General features: G+C 42.9%; 1 protein-coding gene across 2 annotated transcripts; it reads left to right on the forward strand.

Annotated features, from left to right (window-relative positions):
* The first annotated feature begins 2798 nt into the window (after positions 1 to 2798).
* On the forward strand, positions 2799 to 18251 carry LOC147465928 (putative zinc metalloprotease EGY2, chloroplastic). 2 transcript variants are annotated; one of them, XM_086522769.1, is made up of 12 exons: positions 2799 to 2972; positions 12459 to 12564; positions 15085 to 15144; positions 15853 to 15906; positions 16127 to 16231; positions 16497 to 16571; positions 16646 to 16751; positions 16843 to 16936; positions 17063 to 17216; positions 17302 to 17509; positions 17601 to 17761; positions 17857 to 18251. In XM_086522769.1, exons 1-12 carry the CDS (start codon positions 2863 to 2865, stop codon positions 18082 to 18084), a joined length of 1461 nt encoding a protein of 486 aa, XP_086378895.1. In that variant the 5' UTR covers positions 2799 to 2862; the 3' UTR covers positions 18085 to 18251. The 2 variants fall into 2 exon arrangements, with proteins under 2 accessions (XP_086378895.1, XP_086378896.1); XM_086522770.1 differs by lacking the exon at positions 16127 to 16231 and having other exon boundaries at positions 2806 to 2972.
* The last annotated feature ends 3055 nt before the right edge of the window (positions 18252 to 21306 follow it).

Genomic DNA, 21306 nt, shown 5'->3' on the forward strand with positions numbered 1-21306 from the left:
AAGAGGAAATAGCAAAGACAAGAGAAGACAAGAGAGTAGAGAAAGAGAAAAGAAGATTACAGACCAAGGGAGAAAAAGATGCAGCACAGAAACGACGGATTGAAGCTGAACAAGCAAAGGATTCTTGCAAGAATTGGGAGGCATAACAATTGACATTTGAAGCGCAAATGCGATCAGTACTTTGGGAAGGTGGCTTTACACAAGGTTTCATCCTTCGTTCTTTGCACTTGGATCAACCATATCAAGCTTTTGCCTGAAGACAAAGAATGGAGAAGATGTGGCGTTCCCGGACACAACTTTCTTCAAGAAGATAAGTTTCTTAACTATATGACTATAGCAGTTTTTTGTAACTACTTCAGCAATGTAAGGAGTTTTTTGCATTATCGACAACGAAGTATTTTTGTAATACCAACCATGGCCTTCTCCTAACTATGTGACCCAAGCAATTTTGGTAAGTACTTCAACAGAGTAATGCATTCTGTAGTATCAATCACCTCTTGCAATCATGACCATCTTCTATAAAATAGTTTTTGTATCTACTTCAACTAACCAACGTATTTTGTATTGTTTACCATCAGTCTGAGTGCCTTTTACTAATTTATAACCATATCAGTTTGGTAAGTACTTCAACAGAGTAATGTATTCTGTAGTATCAATCAACTCTTGCAATCATGACCATCTTCTATAAAATAGTTTTTGTATCTACTTCAACTAACCAATGTATTTTGTACTGTTTACCATCAATCCTGAGTGCCTTTTCCTAATTTATAACCATATCAGTTTGGGTTTTCGGAGAGCATATGTGTTTAACCTTGACAAGCTCTTAAAAGATGGCAATTTGTATGTTATGAAAACTGTCTATATAAGTTTTTTTTTTGAAAGCCCCTTAGGATAAGCAGTTCATGTCTTGCTACTAACTCGAGGTATTATGCTTCACAATTTCCCACCTCAACCATAGTTAAGATCTCCATGCTTAAGTCCTTTTTCACTCTTTAATCGAGTATTTACCTAGCAACCTTCCTTTAGCATCTGTTAAAGTAGTGTATGCCATAATAATTTAAAAAGCAACTCACTTTAAGGACAACCAAGTCTTTCCTTGTTGAAAACTTGCTCAATTAAAAATTTCACCCGCCTGAGAAAAAATTATTGAGTTTTAACCATGTGAATCACCTTTTACATAGATCTATTCTTAAAGTTATTACATCACTCTTTGTTCACAAAAAATTCACTTCCGAAAGTTACTTCAAATGGGACACATACTCTCAACAAAACTTTTCAATAAGAAGTTTTGTACATATTGATTTGTACATCCTTAATGTAGAACTCTTTCAATGAAAAAGAACACAAATGTAAAATCAAATTAGCGATTGTTCGAGTGAGGTTCATAAACCTCACTCGAATAGTTTCTACAACCTTTGCAAGGAAAAATCCTCAATGTGGGCAAATGGATCACCCTCTTCATGTGTGTTCCTGTGGTCATACTCAAAGGCCATAATAGGAGAAACTTCAGCGTGAAGGCTTTCTTTACAATTGAGCGAGTCCTCATGAAAAGAGATGCCATAAAAAAAGGAGGCTTGAGCGTCTCTGTCAACACCAAAAGAGCTTTGATTGTGCACTACATGCTCTATTGGGCATTTTCCTTCCCAACATGATGAAGAAGAGTCCCCTTTTGAGGACTCCAGGCTTGTTTCACTATATTCCTGTACATGCCTCAAGCTTGTTTCTCGAAGTGCTTGCAAAGGGCCTTTGCTGAGAGCTCTGTTTGCTTGCCATCATTCCAACGCATCTTCTCAGGCCCAGGACCTCTGCATTTGTTAATGCGAGCACGACAAGGCACAACTTCCTGCCTACCTTCTTCTGCTTGAAGGTTTTTTCTACAACTCTTTCCATCGCTGCATGGGGCCCTTTTGCGGGGAGAGACACTAGGCCTAGTAGGCGCACTCACAAGAATGGCCTCCTAAGAGAAACACACAAAGACAAGTGGGCAACCTCTAGTGGTTCCCTAAACAATAGAGGGTGGCCCATTAGTGGTGACGGGCTGAAGTTTGCTTCTGAGCATTCACACACCACAAATGGGAGTGCATGTGGACTAGTGTAAAGGGGACCATTGTTCCTCTTTCCACCCTCAGCACTAAAGGGCACGGGCATTAAATGAAGCTCGAGAGGTGGGATCGACGGCTGAGAAGCCCGGGCACGAATCTCAAGGAGATTTGAGGGCTCAAAAAAATGAGGCGTGGGGTGCTACACACAAGTTTGAACCCTAGTGGGTGCCAAGCAAGGCGCATGACTTATCCAACCCCCCTATGCGCATACGTTGACCACGGTGGGCAACAAATGCATGATAAATAAACGTGGACAGGGTGTGTCCATGTCCAAATTTACTTTTCGACGTTCTAGTTTACTTCTGGACATCCTACGGCCCTGTGCACCTCTGCTTTTGTGCCCGGCCTTCTCAACCGTAGATCCCACCTCTTGAGCTTCTTTTAATGCCCCGTGCCCTTTAGTGCTGAAGTCTTTCCACCCCAATTTTGATACAAAGGAATTATTAATTTAACTAATAGCCCCACTTCCCTTGACCAAAAATACTATCACCTCATCTCTTCTTGTAGAGGAAGAGCTTGCACTTCCCATGAATACTTGAATTGTTCAGATTTCTTTATTTTTGACCCCCAAATCTCTTTCCCTCCTTAGGTGGCCCCTTCACCCTATTTTGCTACTTTTTGAATTGAAGGGGGGCAACAATTCACACATTCGTAACTTTCTTATCTTGTTCTCAACTTCTTATTAGAGTCATGGATTGTCCTGGATAGCCTTTGTCATATAAAACGCGAAGGCTGCACAGGATAGAACGGCGACGTAGCCATGGTTTTGCTGCCACCGGTAATCTCAGCTCGGAGCAATGCACCTGCCCTTCTGGGTGTCTCTGGAAGCGCCTCGCTATTTCGCTACCGCACTCGACCTTTCTCCCTACGGTTTGTCTTTCTCATCTCTTATTTATACAGTCTCTGCATCAGCTCTTGCATGCAACCAGTTGCTTCGGTCATGGATATCGGCATTTCTGTGTAAATGCACTCATCCAGAACATCTGCATTCTACCAGCTCATTATGGCGTGCATCAGAATGTACACATAGTGATATTAGCTGGGAAACAAAGAAGGATGGGTAGATGTTGTTAGGAAGAAATTGAATAAAGCAGTAAACAGGGAGAAGCACCGCAAAGAAACTTTACATGTGAAATTATCGAATAAGTGGCCAGACCAATTTCTCTTAGCTGTCCTATTTGTGTCTTCTGCCTCGAATCCACCAGTGTCAACCAAAGCATGATCCATGTCAACAATGCCACCAAACCGCAACTCGGTGTGGCTCTCAATTTGGATTAGCTGAGAGAGAACCTCTGCCTAGGTGGGGACATAAGTTTGTTGTAAGGTTATCGAAGGTGAGTGTAATTAATTCTGAAGATAACAATGCAAACAATTAGGAGGGTAGTTGCTGAGGGTAGAACAGCAACTGCACTGCCGTCCAAACCAATCTCCGGGTGGCTCAGGATGGTGAATCCAAACGATTTATGGTGAATGCTCAGGATGAGTGTTCAGTGCGTACTCAAGGTTCCTTTTACTATAGAAAAGAGTTCCGTTTACTCCATGTGAGAGATATGCAATAGACTAGGGAGAGAAAAGATGTTGATCAGGATGATGATGCTGGCTGAAAAATTGAATAATCCTTGTGCTATGGGCTGAAATTTGCAACTTGTAGCAATGAAGGCTGAGATCTGTTGTCGCTAAGGATGCTCACCTGTCACGGCAGAAGGCAGTACCCTTAGTACAAGCACCAAGTACCTGCAGTACCTCAACATGCTAGCGTCTTTCACCATCACCTCCAACAACCTAGGCGGTTTTGCCTAGCATTAGCCTACAGTACTAGATTCAATCCGAGGTACTCTTAGCCTCACAGATCCAAGCACCCATAGTCGGATCTTATTAGCATCTCAGCATGTAGGACCATCGTATCAGCATTTGTGCAATCTAACATACCTCTCTAGCAATAGAGAGGGGGGCCTTTGGAGGCGGGTTTGGGACCCCATCTGGTGTTAGTCTTCTTCTCTCTCTATCATTCACAGAACTTTCAAGTTTCAGTCATAGTATGATTCTCTCTTCATTCTCTAGTCTATTGCACAGTTTTCTCATGAAGTAAAAGGAACCTTGAGTATGCCCTAAGCACTCATCCTGAGTTACCACCATAAATCTCTTCCATTGCACATTACACCAAAGCAATCCACAAGTCACGATCCCCTTTGGAGTGAGAAATTGCCACCAAGCAAGGCTTGGATTAAATGGATCTCCCAAGGATCGTATTGTTAAAGTTTTGGCATCTCAAGTGAACTGCCCAATGTGATCCCGTTATTTAGTTTGGCTTTTAGGTATTTATTTTACTTATTTGTCAAATTCTTGGGCAGAACAATTTACTAGGATTGCTATATAAGCAGCCCCTTGCCTCCATTGTATACACATTCAATTATTCATTGCCAAGGTTGTTTAGTTCAGGAGACTCTCTCTCTCTCTCTCTCTCTCTCTCTCTCTCTCTCTCTCTCTCTCTCTCTCTCGTGCTCACTCCCCTTGGTCTCTACGCTTTCGCATCATCGACTTTGACATGGTATCAGAACTTGGTGTAGCTCGGTGATCGAAGAAGCCCTTGGCGTGGAGGAGCAGCCCGGAGAAGAGAACCCATGAAGGGAACTGTCTACCATTGCACGCTCCTTACCGGTGCCATGACTTTGCAATTAGCGTTTCAAAACGCTGCTTCGTTGGTGCTCCACTAGCGCTGACCCCTACGTTCCAAAATGCTTGGTGTTTTTGCCCCCGTCGCCATCCTCCATTGTCTCCACTCTTGGAGGCCGCTAGCTCTCTCTGTGAGCGATTCAAAATGCTGCGGACTGAGGCGGTGGCCAAAGCACTTGGCATCGATAGTTTGAAGAGGAGGCTTGGCGCGGCGTTTTGAAGCGTAGAAGGCAGAAGGGAAGTCTCCCGGTATGACTAGCATCAAGTGGAGACGATGACATGTTGGCGATAGGCATTTTGAAACCCTAGCATTTTTAGCACCGTTTACGTCCTCTCCCCCACCTCTTCATGCAACGTTTTAAACGCTCTTGACGGTGCTGCTTGACATGATCGACGACGGCAGAGCATACCTTCTCTGACGCTCGAAGGGAGTCGACTTGACAGTGAAGCATGCTGTTTTCTCTTGCGTTTTGAAATGCCAGCTCAGCAGGTGGTCAACGGCTTGCATTTCAAAATGCAACCTTTTTTGTCCTTCTTTGGATAGAAATTGGGAGCAGTTTTGGGAGTGGCTTTGTGCCCATCTTGCGGTCCTTGGAGGAGGCGAGGATCTTGGAGCTCAAGAGAGGGCAAATTTGGCGGAAGGCTTGGTGGAGTTTTGTACGGCCACCTCTTGGAGTGCGAGAAGGATACACATTTTCCAGATTTTGCAATTTCATCATGGCCCCCCCTTGCTCGAGCACCCCCACGACATCGACCAAAACCATTCAAAAGCTATGGATAGTGGATCGTCAACCATCCATGTAGCGGCCTATGCATCGGTATAGTTCGCAAGAAACCCGAAAAATTGTTTGGCTCAAGTTTGTGAAGTCAAAAGCAAATGGAGGAGTTCGCTAGAGGACAACGACATAGGTCAGTTAGACAAGGATGGCAGTATCAGTACTCAGTTAGCTGCCTTGGTACCCACGAGGTACGATCACAGTTGTCATGAATGTGACTCGACGCTTTGTTTGGCTTGAGAGTTTGAAGCCAAAGGCAAAAGAAGGAACTCACAGATAGACAAGGACAAAGGCAAGCTAGACAGAGATTATGGTAATAAAGATTTGAGAGAGGAGATCGGTATGGCACTCGTGGCGGTGGCCACAGTGGCCTCGACGTTTGATTTCTAATCGAATGACAGGTGTCACCACTAGCTTCAGCCACAGAGAGGCTTGTGAGTGGCAGAGAGGGGCAATGAATGCTCCCTATAATTAATTTGGACCCTTGTGTTGGAGTTCAAGTTATCGTTATTTGGACCCGTAGGTCGGAGTTCAAGGCATGTGCATGTGGCAGGGAACCAATCAGACGTCTAAAATACTATGGATGAGTGCACCAATCGATTGTTGTTGGTCAGATTATGGATAGGATGTGTTCCAATAGTTCATTATCTTGGAGTTTTATATTTTGGACGTGATGTGTTCACAGTTCATGAATGGGGATTATTGGACGTAGTGTGGTCTACAGTTCAAAGTTGCTACAGAGGCAATCGTTGCTCAAGATGGCATTACTTTTCAGGTACAAATTTGAGGAGAGCAACACCAAGGTGTATCCAGTATCCCGGCCGGTGCTAGGGTGTCCATGGTAGCTTCTTCATCGACTTGGTCTCACTATTGATGTCCGCTATGAGTTGCAGAGAGGGTGTTAAAGTTTTGGCATCTCAAGTGAGCTGCCCAATGTGATCCCATTATTTAGTTTGGCTTTTAGGTATTTATTTTACTTAATTGTTAGTCTCGGGTAGGGCAATTTACTGGGATTGCTATATAAGCAACCCCTTGCCTCCATTGTATACACATTCAATTACTCATTGCCAAGGTTGATTGGTTCAGGAGACTCTCTCTCTCTCTCTCTCTCTCTCTCTCTCTCGTGCTCACTCCCATTGGTCTCTACGCTTCCGTATCGTCGACTATGACACATACGTCTGTAGAAGATCAAAGTGAAGTCGAAGCTATCGCATGTTGCAATAGTCTTCGATATAGCGCATGGACCACCACCAGATGGTGTCTTTCAGGAGGTAGCATTCTGCAATGCACAAAACGCAACCCGATAGGTGGTTCTTTACCTAAAAATGCAAGTATGAGGGGTTAAAAAGGCAGTTGTGAGGCAAATTTCAGCGTGCTTATGGGCTCGCGATAGGTGCGAAAGTGGTGCAGATGGTCGAAGAAGGGTACAACTCTGTGCGCACAACCATTCAAATGGCTGAAAACAGAAAAAGAAAAACAATAAAAAAATAGTGCCAAAGAAGAGGTCAGACCGGTTGTGGTGCTAGATTCGGCAAGAAGAAGGCATAGACATAGCCCTACCTCCTTTCTCAACAAAAGCGCAGCCAAGGCTCCAAAAAAGACGCAGTAGTCTCCAAAATTGTTGGATGAGGAAAAAAGCACTAGGAGCATTGGGGGTACTAACCACAATGGAAGGGCCAAAAAGGTGAGCACTAGACAAAGAATGTTAGATCGCTAATGTTTGCTGTCATAAAGTGATGACGTGGCAGAACTGTACGGACGATCAGGAATTACGTTGGCATGCTGACGTGGCAGCAATACGGATCTCCGCGTTTTGCGTTGACATGCCACGTGGCAGGCTGTATGGATTTCCGCAATTTCTTTTTCCCTCAGTGTGCTGACGAGCAATTGATCAGAGGGGGCCCGCAGGAGTTGTAACTCTGCTCAAGCATTAATAAAAAAATAAATACCAAAAGGGGTGTTGTCACAAGGATGTGGCAACTGCTAATTATTGTCACGAGGAGGTGGCAATTGCTAACCTTAGTTGTTGGTTTCTTTTCAATGATTTTTATTTAATTTTTGGAGACCCTCTTTTTGAAGTTGCAAATGGTCGGACATTGTGTGGCCAACGTGAAACGGCCGACGGTCGAGAGTTTCACCCACAATTAGGAAGGGCAAGTCGCCACGAGATGGTCGGGTTAGTCATGGTCGGGTTAGTCGGCACTAGAATCCGAGTAGTAAAAGGGTTTTTAGGCTCAGTTCAAAGTCATTTAGGCCCTCTCGCTACACTTATAAGTTGGTGGATACTAGGAAAGTAACTCAAAAGAGGCAAAGTGGACACATTGCGGCTCCAGGTGGAATTTCCCAGTCCAGCATGAAGAGGGGGCACCCAAAATGAGAGAGGAGGCTAATTTTACACAGTGTGAGCTCTATATGTGTGTGTGAGTAGTTAGTGCAGGTGATGAAGCTTTAATGGAAAGCGTACCTTCTCCCTTTCCCCACAAGCATCAGCGTTTTCAGTTTTCAGCAGTTAAGACTCCAGAGTAGAACCCCCGAACCTCGCAGATCTCACCTTCCCGCAGTAGTTCCTCGCCGCACGGTCAGTTTCCGCAAGGTTTACAGTTTCAACCCGGAAAACGCAGATTTCAGCATCTGCGTTTTCAGTGCGTCGTCGTGGTCGTTGTCGCCATCGTCATCGACATAGAGTTAGTTTTCAGCAGATAAAGATTTGCAGATTTCAGCCCTTAGAGTTTTTAGATTTCAGCCCGTCTCATCGTCGTCGACATCGTCGGCAAGTCCAAGCATTGTAGAGATTTGTGCAATCAATAGTAGACCACGCTCGTTGACGAGAGTGGGGCCTTCAGAGGAGGGTTTTACGCCTCTAGTGTATTTCTCTTCTCTCTCTATCTCTCAGTCTCATACACTTGCACGCACAGTGTCCATTCACTTTGTTTGTGTCCATTGCACTCTCTCATTAAAGAACTGAAGGCTCTCCCTTCCATAAGTAAAAAGGACGTTGAGCACAATTCGGAGCACTCATCTTGAGCAAAGTTCAACATTCACTTCCGCTGCACCTAACACTACAAGGCTGAAAAATCCCTATTCTACTTACTCAATTGCAATTAATAATAACAACCATTTATAGCTAGCCTAAGGACCTCCTTTCTTGAGCAAGAAAAGAGAAACCTTGTGCTCTAATACCAATGTAACATTTAATGGCCTAGTAACTTGTGTGTAGCGGAAAATAACATGAACATAGTGAGCAATTCATTAGAATAAATTCCTAATGAGCATAGTAAGAGTGCTTGGATGGAGAGAGCAACAAAAAGCATAACACCCAGTTAGATAGGCATGAACAATACTTCAAAAGAGAGAAATTAAGCTATTGACAACAGTTGAGGACCGGATTTACATGGAGTCGGTCCCCCCTCCAAAAGGCTTTGTATTATAGGTTTCCCCCATCAAGGGAGACATTGTACAATACAATTCTTTGTGTTTCTTCAATAACTAGCTAGTGCAATGAAGATGGAAGCTTCAAGCACTAAGCAAATACTTATAAAACACAACAGCAATTCCCTCACGGTCTCAAACCCAAGACCTCACACACCTTCGAAGATGGTGAGAGCTAGCGGGGTATGAGAGTAGATTGAGAGGAAGGAGTCGTCTTACGAGAAAGAAGTATATCTCCTCACATAAGCACTCATAAAAGATTAGCATAGCTTAGTAATTAGCATGGTAGAGGAGATGAGCATGCATTGAAGCTTGGCTCTTGGTTGGATTCGCATCACAAAGCCAAGAGTTGTTGGTGTAGGTCTCCCTTCTCACAAGCTTGGAGTAGATGATGAGCTTTTCATTAAAGCTTGAGAAGGAGAGAGAGAGAGAGAGAGAGAGAGAGAGAGAGAGAGAGAGAAAGAGAGAGAGAGAGAGAGTCTTCTTGCTTCACCATGAGATTGTGTGAGTGTGTGTGTGTGATGATGCCTTTGAAAATTCAGCCCCCTCTCTCTCTCTTGGTCGATACCCCTCTTGCTAAATCCTCTTGCTTGCTTCCCATTGGACCTCTCCAAGCTTAGCCAATAGGGTTTAAGAAGCATAAGTGATAGCCTTGTGACATGTGTCCCCTTTCCCCTTTTGTGAGAGCTTTAGGTAATTAAATAATGCAACTAAACTCTCATTGGACCCCTTTGCCTATTGGCCAATAAGAATCAGGCAAGCCATGGGGCTGCTGAATGCTCATTGGACCCCTTGGGAGACTGGCCAATAGTCTTCTAGAGAGCTTAATTCATATTGGTTCTTTTATCAAGTGTTTTTAAATGAATTAAATTAGATTTACTCTAGCCTAATTCTCATTGGTCCACCTCTATGGCCATCCAATAGGATTTGAGTGCACCTTGTGGGCAATTGGCCTAGGGAGCTGACATGTGTAAAGGGAGCATGTGTGTGTGTGTGTGTTTCTCTCTCATCCCCTACTTACAGGGCTGGCCCCCTCCTATGTAGGAGTCATGAAGACTTTTTGGCACACTCACTAAGCTTCCAATTTTACTAAGCTTGACCATTGGACGCAACCTTTGAATTTTGGAACCTTAGCATTTTGGAAGTCTTAATGGGCTGAACCTTAGGGTCTTTAAAGCCCATTGTTGCACATTGCTCTTTTGCAGATGGCCTCCCGTTTGGATCCCTATTTTCCCTCCTTTGGATCCCTATTTTTCCTTCTTTGGATCCCTATTGTGGTTGGTCTGCCAGCTTAACCAATATTCTAGCTTTTTCTCCCGTGACACTTCCCCATATTAAATGATCAGTTTAACATGAGAAAATCATTTAGGAGAATTAGATATTAGTTATTATGACACTTCTTTTACAACAAGGAGTTGTTTTCACACTCAGTACCGGACCTTCAGCATTTTGCTACAGTGCTCGTGACGGCACTTTACCAGGGAGATCTCTTGGAGGTTGGGACACCCTAGACTATTGCACACAACGCAGTAGACATCTTCATGATTTGCCTCACATCTTCGGCTTCATGCGGTTTGTTCAACATCCGGTGCTGAGAGGGGGTGTTAGATTTACACCACTCTGCTACTTCACTCAGGTCTAGGGCATACATGTATGGCTAGTATATCTCCAGGTTGGCCACCCACTGCATTGTCCGGTTGCCCACTTATGGGCCGGCCGCCTGGCTTTTGTCCAGGCGCCCTTATATGTTTTTTTCTTGCTGGATCGTGGGGCTTTCATTGGCATTGCCCTACCACCCCTTGGGCACCTATATATGGGGGCAAGGGGGGTACCCACAGACACACACACACACACACACACACACACACATCTGATCATTGTATAAAGGGTCTGTTGCTCTGGTAGTCGTGGGGGGCTGATAGCCCCCTCTTCCACACCTAGCGTTTGTTGTTGTTGTTGCGACCAATGCTGGATCTCTTGTGACTTGTGATTTAGCTATCCCGACTAGCTGCTTAGTTCACACCTACCTACCAGCTTAGGGTTTCATAGTGTTTATATTTTATCATTTTATCATTTCATTTTGTTACTCTGACTTTGTATCAAATCCACCACATTGTAACGCTTTGGTCTCATAGGTCATTTTGGCCTTTTGAAGATGTTAATATAATATTTCATCTCTCTCTCTCTCTCTCTCTCTCTCTCTCTCTCTCTCTCTCTCTCTAACGCTTTTGCACACGCGCACTCTCACTCTGCATGTTGATACCAAGCTGCTCATACAAGTGACCAAGGGTGGTCCGGCATAGAACTGACATGCCAATTGGATAGACCCGAGGTACACACAACTGCAACTGCTAGTGACAATGCCAACTGCTCTTGCACACAAGACCACTGGCACGGTCTCCACATGGGTACCATCTCCAACATGCTCTTAAGAGCATAGATCTGGTGCACCTCCTCCTAGCTAAATCTAGATCTAGATCCGGATCTCGAAAAAGAAAACTTGCCACTGCATGATCACAAGGCCTGTGAGAGGCCGCCTTGAGGAAACGCTGCACTGTAGAGATGGTCTCCAAGCACTGCACCTGCTGCCCATGAAAAACGCTGGGCTGATCTGCAGCCAAAACGTTGGCTGCCCTGCATCTGCATCCTTGGGTGCCCCCCTCTGGGCTGTACTGCTATACTAATGAAGTGACAGCCCCCAGCCCCCCCGTGCTGCATATATATGCCCAAAGGCAGGCTTCCTGACCCGTTCCTCCAGCCCCACAACCCTGGTAAATGGGGGAAAAATAAGGAGAGTATGGAAAGGAGCACTGGAGGCCCATAGGGCTCAGGGGAAAAATGTGCGGAGAGTGGGGAAAAGTGCTCCCAGCCTGCAGGATGACAGAAGACCGTGGAACCAAGCCCAAAACCCAAGGCTAAACATGGACATATCCCGACATGAGAAACCTACCTCTCAGTGGCCGGGTACAGCCACAAAACAGCCCCCACTCCCTAACACCTGTCCCTCGGAGAAACTGGGGCCGACTGGACGAATCCAGAGAGATGCTGTAACTCTAACAAGAATGACCCAAGTAGTGGTCAACATAGGGTGTGTGCATGTCTGAAAGTATTTTTCAGCCTCACAAACGGAGTCTAAAAATCTTAAAATTGAGGAGAGATTGGAAGAATTTGTGAGCTAAGAGTGAATCAATGAAAAAGTTCACAGCTATCCTTGTCCCAACCGAACTTTTTGTCTCATTAGATCTTTTTCTACTGCGATCTCAAGAAGAAGCACAAACTGTTTCCTTTGAAATGTTAGCATTTCCTTATCAAAGCAACTATCTGTTTTCTGCCGCGGAATCTCAATTTTAGATGAGGATTTACAGTTATGATTATAAAAAAAAAAAAAACAAGAGAGGTGACCAGTTTTTCTGCCGTAGTAGTAGTTTATCTCTATTTTAACTGAGGGTTTACAGTTTTAGTTTTTTTTTTGAAACAGGAAAGATAACCAGTCTTTACATTTTAGGAGGGAAAAGGTGTTTCATTGCTCTGCATCATCAGAAGATGATCCTGTGACTGGCACTGAACATTCTTCAAGAAGCCAGGTTCATGTTTCTTTCTTTTTGCTTTGCTAGGAGCCAACATGCGCGGATTGCAATGAATTCTTTGTTATTATGTTTTCCAGCTGGTAACGTATTTTAACATGGAATTTCTAAAAAATTCTCCCTATTTTGGGTAGGACCAGTACAGAACCTTTGTTTGGCATCGACATGTAATTTTTCTATACGAGGATTTCGCATCCAGGTTGTCAAATTTGAGGAAGTTTCCATACCAGGCACTCTGCAAAATAACCAGAAGGGTTTTCGATACGAGTAGAATTGCCAACAGGGTCGTGTTCTAGTTATATAATGTTTGTATGGGTGTGTGTAGAACCAGGCTCAATATTAAGCGTGGCTTAAGGCAACAGAGAAAAATGAGTAGAATAGCAGTTGGTAGAAGGGCTGGGTTCAGCGTAAGTTGCTTGCTTGTTTGCCTCCCTCTTCTGGATTGATATATTACACTTAGTGGAAATTATGAGCTACTCTAGCTTGATCATAGAGCACTTAATCTAGCAGCGCAACATCTGTATTGCACAACTGGGCCTTACTTGAAATTGCACGTACCGACCACAGACGAGAGGGTCTGTCAGACGAATACAGTGATTTTTAAGTGCTAGGCTTTATTATGGCCGAGTCTGCCCAGCATCCAAATTGTGACAGAAACTTGGTAAGTTGTTCTTTGTGTTGATGTATGCTCATGTGTGTGTGCGTGTGCGTGTGCGTGTGCGGGAGCATACCCTAGTTCTACACCCACTACTGGTGATGTTAGTGGGAATGTTGTAGTCTGTTAGTATGCATGATGGAGCTGATGGTTATATTGTCTCATGGTGATTACCATGAGACTTATCCTAGATTCATCTTGGTACACAGGTTTTTCGTTGGATAGAGGACCTGTAGACTTCACATTGTGGACTTTTCATCCGAGTTACATTGGCTTAATCCTTTCAATCTTGAGAGGTGCATATGCCCTATCAACTATCCCTATATTGTATCAATCCTTCCTATCTAATGCTACTTTTAGTGCCGGACTTCATTATGGCAGAGTCTGCCCTGCATCTCTATAGTTATGACAAAAACTCAGTTTGCGGACCTTTGTATTAACACCCACTATTTAGCTTTGATGACATTGGTGGGAATGTTGTAGTATTTTAGTGAATACTCTGCATGGTAGTTTAGTCAGTACTATGCATGATGGAGCTGATGATTATATTGTTTTGTGGATGAGTACCATGAGTCTATACCTTGCATTTCACTTTAAAGGGATATCTAGGCTTATCCTAGATTCGTCTAGGTATATGGTTTAGTCGTATAGTGGACATGCAAACTTCACTACTGAAGTTTTTGTCCACGTTACGACTTGTTGATGTCGTCTTATTTCTTTCTATCTTTGGTAGTGTGTATGCCCTATCAACTACCCTTGTAATTGTATCAATTCTTCCTATCTAAGGCTTCTTTTAGTGCTAGCTTGCATAATGGCAGAGTCTGCTCTGCATCTCTATAGTTATGACAGTAACTCAGTATGCAGTATTGATGTATGCTCGTGTGCGTGTGCGTGCATGTGCAGTGCGGGATCGTATATCTGTACCTAGTTCTACACCAACTATTGGGTACTGATGGCGATAGTGAGGATGTCGTAGTATTCTAGTCAATACCATGCATGGTGTAGCGGATGGTTTTATTGTCTTGTGGATGCCTACCATGAGTCTATACTTCGCACTTCCCTTTAAAGGTGTATCTAGGTTTATCTTAGATTCATCTAGATATACCTGTGGGATATAGTCTGCTTTTCAGCTATCTTGAAAGGAACTGAGGAACTGAAAGAGCTTCCAGTCACTTGATTCATGCAAGGTTGCTGATTGCTTGATTTCTGATTGTTTTATCGTGATAAGTTTGACATTTCTAGTGACCACCGTAATAATGTGCAACCAACTGGAAGGGGTCACATAAAGAGACCCTTGTGCCTCCTCTTTGGCAGGCAGAAACACCAATTGTTCTTGGCAACGGGAAGGTCTTCATTTTACCTAAGACAAGCATACCCAGAAACATGTGCTTTAAGTTGACGTTCTCTAGTTTTATTCAGTTTCTAGACGTAGAAATTTTTTAGCATAGGATATTGCTTCTTTCTATCTTTGATATTGTGCACTTTGAGAAGATTTCTAACTGTATGTGTTGTTTAATTGTGAATTTATGTAATATGAAAGGTGTCAGTTCTGGTCTTTGACGATCAGAGCCCAAAGCAGCAAAGAGTGTCACGTCTTGATTTCTTCTTCCTTAGATTTTGCTACAGGATTGGGTGGATGGTACTCAAATTGTTTACATGAAACCGCAGTTACATGCTATGCATTTGATTTCTTTCTGCATCAAATCTCACTCCTTTGTTGGATTACTTCATCTTGCTCTAAAGTCAATTTATTCTAGATGTTGTAAGGTTTTGGTTGGTATTTGAGGTAGATTGTTGGACAACAAATTTATTTTGGTTCTTGTACAGGAGCTTTCAAGTGACTGTAAACATTGCAATGCCAACAGGATGATGCAGAACAGAGTGAGAATGCTTCTGGATCTGGAGTAGAGAATGCAACTGACGAGGTTTCTCCTATCTTCGAACCACCTTAAAACTGGCTGCATTTTTTCAAGGACTTTATCTTGGATTGTTTAAGCACTTTCACACGATTCTTGTAAATCCATTCAGCTTTTTATATGAAGTACAAAAGAGAGAAAGAACAGTATCATTTTTGAGTTTCTATGTCTATATTAATGCCATCCACCGCGAGATTTTTGGTTACATGACTACCTTACATTCTGAAAATAAGAAAATATGCCTTTTTATACATCTCAGCATAAAGCTAATTGCTCATCCTTGTCTGAAAGGCAAACAGCTCTTTTTTTCTAGCTCTAATATGACAACTTTGACTGGAAGCAAGTTCTTATTGTTACCCTGCCAAGTTTGAACTTGTGTTTTTTGGCAATCTGCTTGCCACTACTATCTTTAGTAGGCTTACGGATATGCTGTCATATCAGATGCAAGAAGAGCTAGGCTGTGTTTCAAGGATCATTTTGAATTTGTAGGCTCAACAAACGCTCTAGTAATGCTGGAGCAGTGGTGCTGCTTTAGATATGCTCTTCAGCAAAAAAGTGGGCTTTCTTGTATTTTGACTGTTTTCTAAACATTCAATCTAGTTTGTGCGCATGGATATTGAGGAAGTGAATTCTTGTAGTTTTGAAACATTGATGTTACAGTGTTGATCTTTTCGCACCTTTATTTCACCATAACGCTTCAGCAAACGATTTTTTCAGGCTGTAGAAGAACCTTTGAAAATCTCCAGTGGCCCTCTTCTTCCTGGAGTGAAGGTCAGGACTCTGAGCTATCACCATACGTCTTTATGAGTCTATTATGTTTTATTACACATGATATATGATAATATGGGGTGCTTGAATGCTTCTGGAACTGTAAGCAGATTTCTAAAAATTTCATTCAATGTTTAAAGAAAAAAGAGACTTAGGTTTTCAGAAAAATCATATCCAATACATCTATCATGTTTTAGTAATATCTGTTTTATATAATGTGAAGGCTTCTGGAGACATTGGGCAGATTCCTAGAAGTGTGATTGAGGTTTTGAGAGATCAAGTGTTTGGATTTGACACATTCTTTGTAACTGCTCAGGAACCTTATGAGGTAAAGGAAGGGAAGTTCTTTCTCCATCATTATTTTGCTCTGTTTAACAGATTATGGTTTTAGTTTTTAGAATTGCATGGGATGTTTGTTTTTATCTGAATGTACCTTCTATCCTATCAACAGCCCAATCATCATGTTGAACAATTTTGAAGGCAGTATCTCTCTCACAGAGAAAGAGACTCGACTAGTTTGCTGAATAAACTTAAGAAGTCTGTGAAAACAATTTTGCTATGGGTTTGTTTGTAAGCCATCTTACATTTCTTAGGGAGGCATTCTTTTCAAGGGAAACTTGCGGGGCGATCCTTCAAAGAGTTATACAAAAATTAATGGCAGACTGCAGGTGAAGAAAAGTAGGCAAATCACTAGTTCTAGCCAATTTCCACCGACCATTGATGATTTTTCTTGCTGTTGCAGGGTAAATTTGGAGACCAGTATAGGCTTTTTCTTCTGTCTAATCCTGAGGATGAAAAGCCTGTCGCCATTGTAACTCTTAAGGAGCTTGTCGAGCCAGATCCTGCCAGTGAGAACTTGCGCGCTTTTGTTTCAGTTATCTGAAGTTCAAGTCTCAACCTGATTCTACATAACTCAAGTGTATTGTTGTCCAAGTGTAGCAATACCCGAGTGGCTTGCTGCCAGTGCATTTGGACTGGCTAGCTTATACACAATTGTTCTCAGAAATTCTCCTTCTTTGCAATTAGATCCCTTGTACGTGGCTTGTTTTGGTGTATTTGTTAGAAAGGGAAATTGTTGTACTCTGCACAGAACTTTCATAATTATGGCAGGAATGTCTCCTACCTCAAGATTGTTACATGACTATTCTGACCCTGACAGGTCATCAATGGGAAACTATCAGCTTCTAATTGAGGGTATCCCAGGCGCTGTGGTGACATTGGCTATACTAGCAGCGCATGAAGCAGGCCACATCTTTGCGGCTAAAAACATGGGAGCAAAGCTAGGTGTGCCATATCTTGTTCCTAGTTGGCAGGTAATTTGTGAGAGTCAATACTGTTGTTTGTTATGTTTGATGTCAATGATTTCTTCTGGTCGTTCAAGGTCAATTCTTGTCACAGATTGGCTCATTTGGAAGTATAACACGCATAATCAGCACTCTGCCAAATCGTCAAGATCTGCTTAAGATAGCTGCTGCAGGTCCTTTGATTGGAACTGGTTTAGCTATTCTTCTCCTCTTGATTGGGTTTGCGTTTCCTCCAAGTGAAGGGCAGGGTATCATTGTCAATGCCACTGCTTTTCATGACTCTTTACTTGTGGGTACTCTGGGTAAGGTCTATTCCTTGCTTCATGGAGTTATCCCACCCTTCTAAAGCTTTCCCAAGCTTATATGACAGTATGGAATGGCGTGAATTTGCAGGGAAGCTGTTCATGGGAGATTCGTTGAAAGAAGGCGCAAGTGTAGGAATCAATCCGCTCGTACTATGGGCATGGGCAGGGCTCCTCATAAATGGCATCAACAGCATTCCAGTCGGTGAGCTTGATGGTGGGCGGATTTCACAAGCACTTTGGGGCAGAAAGGTTTTTGTTTTGCTTTTTTCTTTTCTCTTTGCTAATATCTTAGTGTCTATCAGTTTCTAGTGGTGTGAGGACACTAAGCCTTTGAATGCCATCAGGTTTGGAGTCGCGTGAATGGTGTTACGATTGCTCTATTGGGTTTTTCTGCTCTTTTCAGTGATGTCTCCTTGTACTGGGTGGTGCTAGTGATTTTTCTCCAAAGAGGTCCTATCACTCCTCAGGCAGAGGAGATCTCCTCGCCAAACAATGAGCACGCAGTGGCTGGTGTTGCTGTCCTACTTTTGTCATTGCTCATCTGCCTGCCTTTCCCATTTCCTCTTTCATAGACGTCTGTTGCATTGATGTCAGGTACACAACCCACCCAGAATCATGTACTGGCTCTGTATCTTGAATGGTTTTGTACGGTATGTACATATGTACATAGGAGAGTTCCGGATAATTGTTGACATATGCTACAATGAACAACCAAAATCAAAATTTATGTGCTTGTGAATTTCCTGTGTCCTTGTCCATCTTTGTGCGTTTCCCTAGTCTCTCTCTCTCTCTCTCTCTCTCTCTCTCTCTCTCTCTGTGTGAGACAAGGTCTTGAGTTCAATATTCGTCTGATACAATTTAGCCTTGAGTAACTTCCCACAGAACATGGGAAACTGGACTGTCCAATGGCCTGTAGATCTACTCTCTCTATGAGCATGGGGTAGGTCAAGTACGCCCAAAAGGCACCTCAGAGCCCATCGCTAGCAGTATTGGTGTGAAGCAAGGGTGCTTGCTCTCAGCGACTCTGTTAGTCCTCTAGATCAAAGACATAACAGAGTATATTTTTTGTGCAAGAGGAACAAGCATGGATCTGGCAAGTCCTCGAGTTCATATTATGCTAGTTGTTGATGAAATTGTCTTAGTAAAAGGAGGGACTCTAGCTCCATATAAGGCTTTAGATGATTTTTGCACATCAAGAGTACTCAGTGAGCCCTCAGTGAGTCATGGTATGCACATATGACAGTAGTTCAACACACATGGTCTGGATAAAGAGCGGCTTCGCCTTTTCAGTGTGACCTAGACTCACCATTTTATACACCTCACATAGTCAAAGGAACCGGGTCCTTTGACACGATCTCTTGATAGCTATACATCTGAGAGACATGGACTACACCTAAGCAACCTCTTCCGTGGAAGATGAAGTATTATAGAGAGCCCTTCATAAGTATTCTAGAGACTGGCTTCATTCTATCCGATTGCGACAGGCACAAACTGAACAGAGGGAGATAGTGGCTTGTTAGACCATGCTGCTATGTTGTGGGGACTCTTTCCTTTGTACCCATCTATGCATGGCATTCTACACCCCTATTTCGGTATCAGATGGAGCTTGCTAGCCTCATGCACATCATGGTCGTACTTCTCTATGCACATAGCTCCCCATCCGTTAGAGTTAGAGCTCTATCTCCCTCACCCCTCATGTACATATACACACGCCCCCTTGTCAGCCTCTCTCTCTCTCTCTCTCTCTCTCTCTCTCTCTCTCTCTGGATAGTTTCCTACGACGGTTAAGTTCTCTTCTTCTTCTTCTTCTTCTTCCCCCCCACCCTTCTAAAAAGTCAAAAGGGTGATCCTTGCAACCACCCTGCTCCAGAACAACAGAAAAATAAAAATAATCCTGGTGTTTGTGGGTTATGCTCCTGATATCGTAGAGTTTGGCATCATAATGTTAAATAGTTAAGGGGTTCCTCAAATATAGAATGATCGACTAGACATAAATGAAAGTTTGACAAAAAGTACGGAGTTTAAAATCAATTTTGCTTGGAACGTTCATGTGTATTTGTCTCTTAGAGGATTCGATCACTTTGGGCCGACATGCACGACGCCCGGTCAGCCTGCTGACCATGGAGGAGATTGATGAGATCTGCCAGTGACTAATGTTGGATCTCTTGTGACTTGTGATTTAGCTATCCCGGCTAGCTGCTTAGTTCACACCTACCAGCTTAGGATTTCATAGTATTTCATTTTGTTACTCTGACTTTGTATCAAATTCACCACATTGTAACGCTTTGGTCTCATAGGTCATTTTGGTCTTTCGAAAACGTTAATATAACATTTTGGCCCACGACCTCGGGGGGTCTCCCACCACCGACGAAGGTCGCAATAGAATATACAGATCACTCTAGCTCGACATGCAAGACACCCAACCAGAGTACTGACCATGGAGGAGGTTGATGAGATTCGATAGCGACCAATGAGAGATTTCATTTGAAGCCCTCCCCCCCCGCCCTATCTCGCCTCAATCCTGAATCAACTTCAGATTTATTTCCTTTCTCCTTAGTCCCTTAGTGTTTTAGTTTTAGTTCTTTGTAATTTCCGTACTCAGACATGATATATCAGATTTACCAATTGTAACTTTTTGGTCTCATAGGTCATTTTGGCCTTTGGAAGACGTTATTATAACATTTCATTTCATTCTCTCTCTCTCTCTCTCTCTCTCTCTCACACTCACACACACACACACACACACACTCTCTCTCTCTCTCTCTCTCTCTCTCTCTCTCTCTCTCTCTCTCACACACACACACACACACACACACACACACACACACACACTCTCACCAATGTTAATATTTTGGCTCACAAACTCTATAAAACACCTAAAATGTCTTCTTGAGGCAATTCTACATAACCCTACTATTGGTATGCTTAATAATATTTTTGAGACTGTTGCTTTTTGAAGCTATTTTGGCCTTGTCCCTTAGGTTTTTTTGGAAAACCCAAATTGAAAAAGGCCCTCTCTCTAAAGCATGCCTTTTATATTGGTCCTCTATGCAATATGAGTATTCTCTATACTCTATGGAACTTCGTTGAGGTTTATCCTAAAAACCTTGAGCTCCTCCTTTTGGTATTTTGTACTTATTATGGGACTCTACCCTTGGTATTCACCTACTCTCTCATTAATTGTTGGGTAGTCCCTCGTTGGCGTGCCTTGAGTCCTCCTCTCCGCCCCTTTGTATGCTTGTCGTGCCTCGTGCGGTTCGACTGATGCTTTGATACCTCCTTCTAGCTTGCCGTTTGTTTGATGATGTAGGTATGCCAATACTATAAACCTTGGAGTCCTTTATGAGAACAGTTGTTGGCTTCTTCTTAACTTGGAACCTAAAAAATGGCACAGGCTCACTCATTATATTTAAACGGGGACTTGGTCCTTTAGATTGATGCCTCAAATTGATGATTTCTATACAAGGTTCCCCCAAGCTTGATAAGGATGTTTTGTGTGGAGCACTACATGTTTTAGATTGGTGGCTCATATGGATGACAATGGTTCACTTGATAGTAGTGGGTTTTTAAAGTCATTGTACTCACTTAGGATGGAAGTCATCTTTAGTATCAAATGCTTCTTCTCTTACTTTTACAAGCTATGAATACAGTTTGTACATTTGATTATTAGAAATTTTCCTCCAAGTATGATTTGTGAAAAGAAAAATAATATGAAAGATTGGTTTCTTTTGAACCTTTCAGGGCCGTCTTTAAAAATAAATAAAAAAACTCTAGAAACTATGCTAGATGCACTA

The sequence above is a fragment of the Adiantum capillus-veneris genome, chromosome 1 (genome assembly GCF_014529385.1).
Source record: "Adiantum capillus-veneris isolate H3 chromosome 1, ASM1452938v2, whole genome shotgun sequence".
Classification (NCBI taxonomy): Eukaryota; Viridiplantae; Streptophyta; class Polypodiopsida; order Polypodiales; family Pteridaceae; genus Adiantum; species Adiantum capillus-veneris.

Excerpts from the sequence above, each read along its gene's own strand:
- LOC147465928 (XM_086522769.1), top strand. The coding sequence starts at position 2,863 with ATGGTTTTGCTGCCACCGGTAATCTCAGCTCGGAGCAATGCACCTGCC. Across the intron at positions 16,752-16,842 it reads TGTCGAGCCAGATCCTGCCA|CAATACCCGAGTGGCTTGCT; the intron begins GTGAGAACTTGC and ends GTCCAAGTGTAG. Across the intron at positions 16,937-17,062 it reads TCTTTGCAATTAGATCCCTT|GTCATCAATGGGAAACTATC; the intron begins GTACGTGGCTTG and ends TGACCCTGACAG.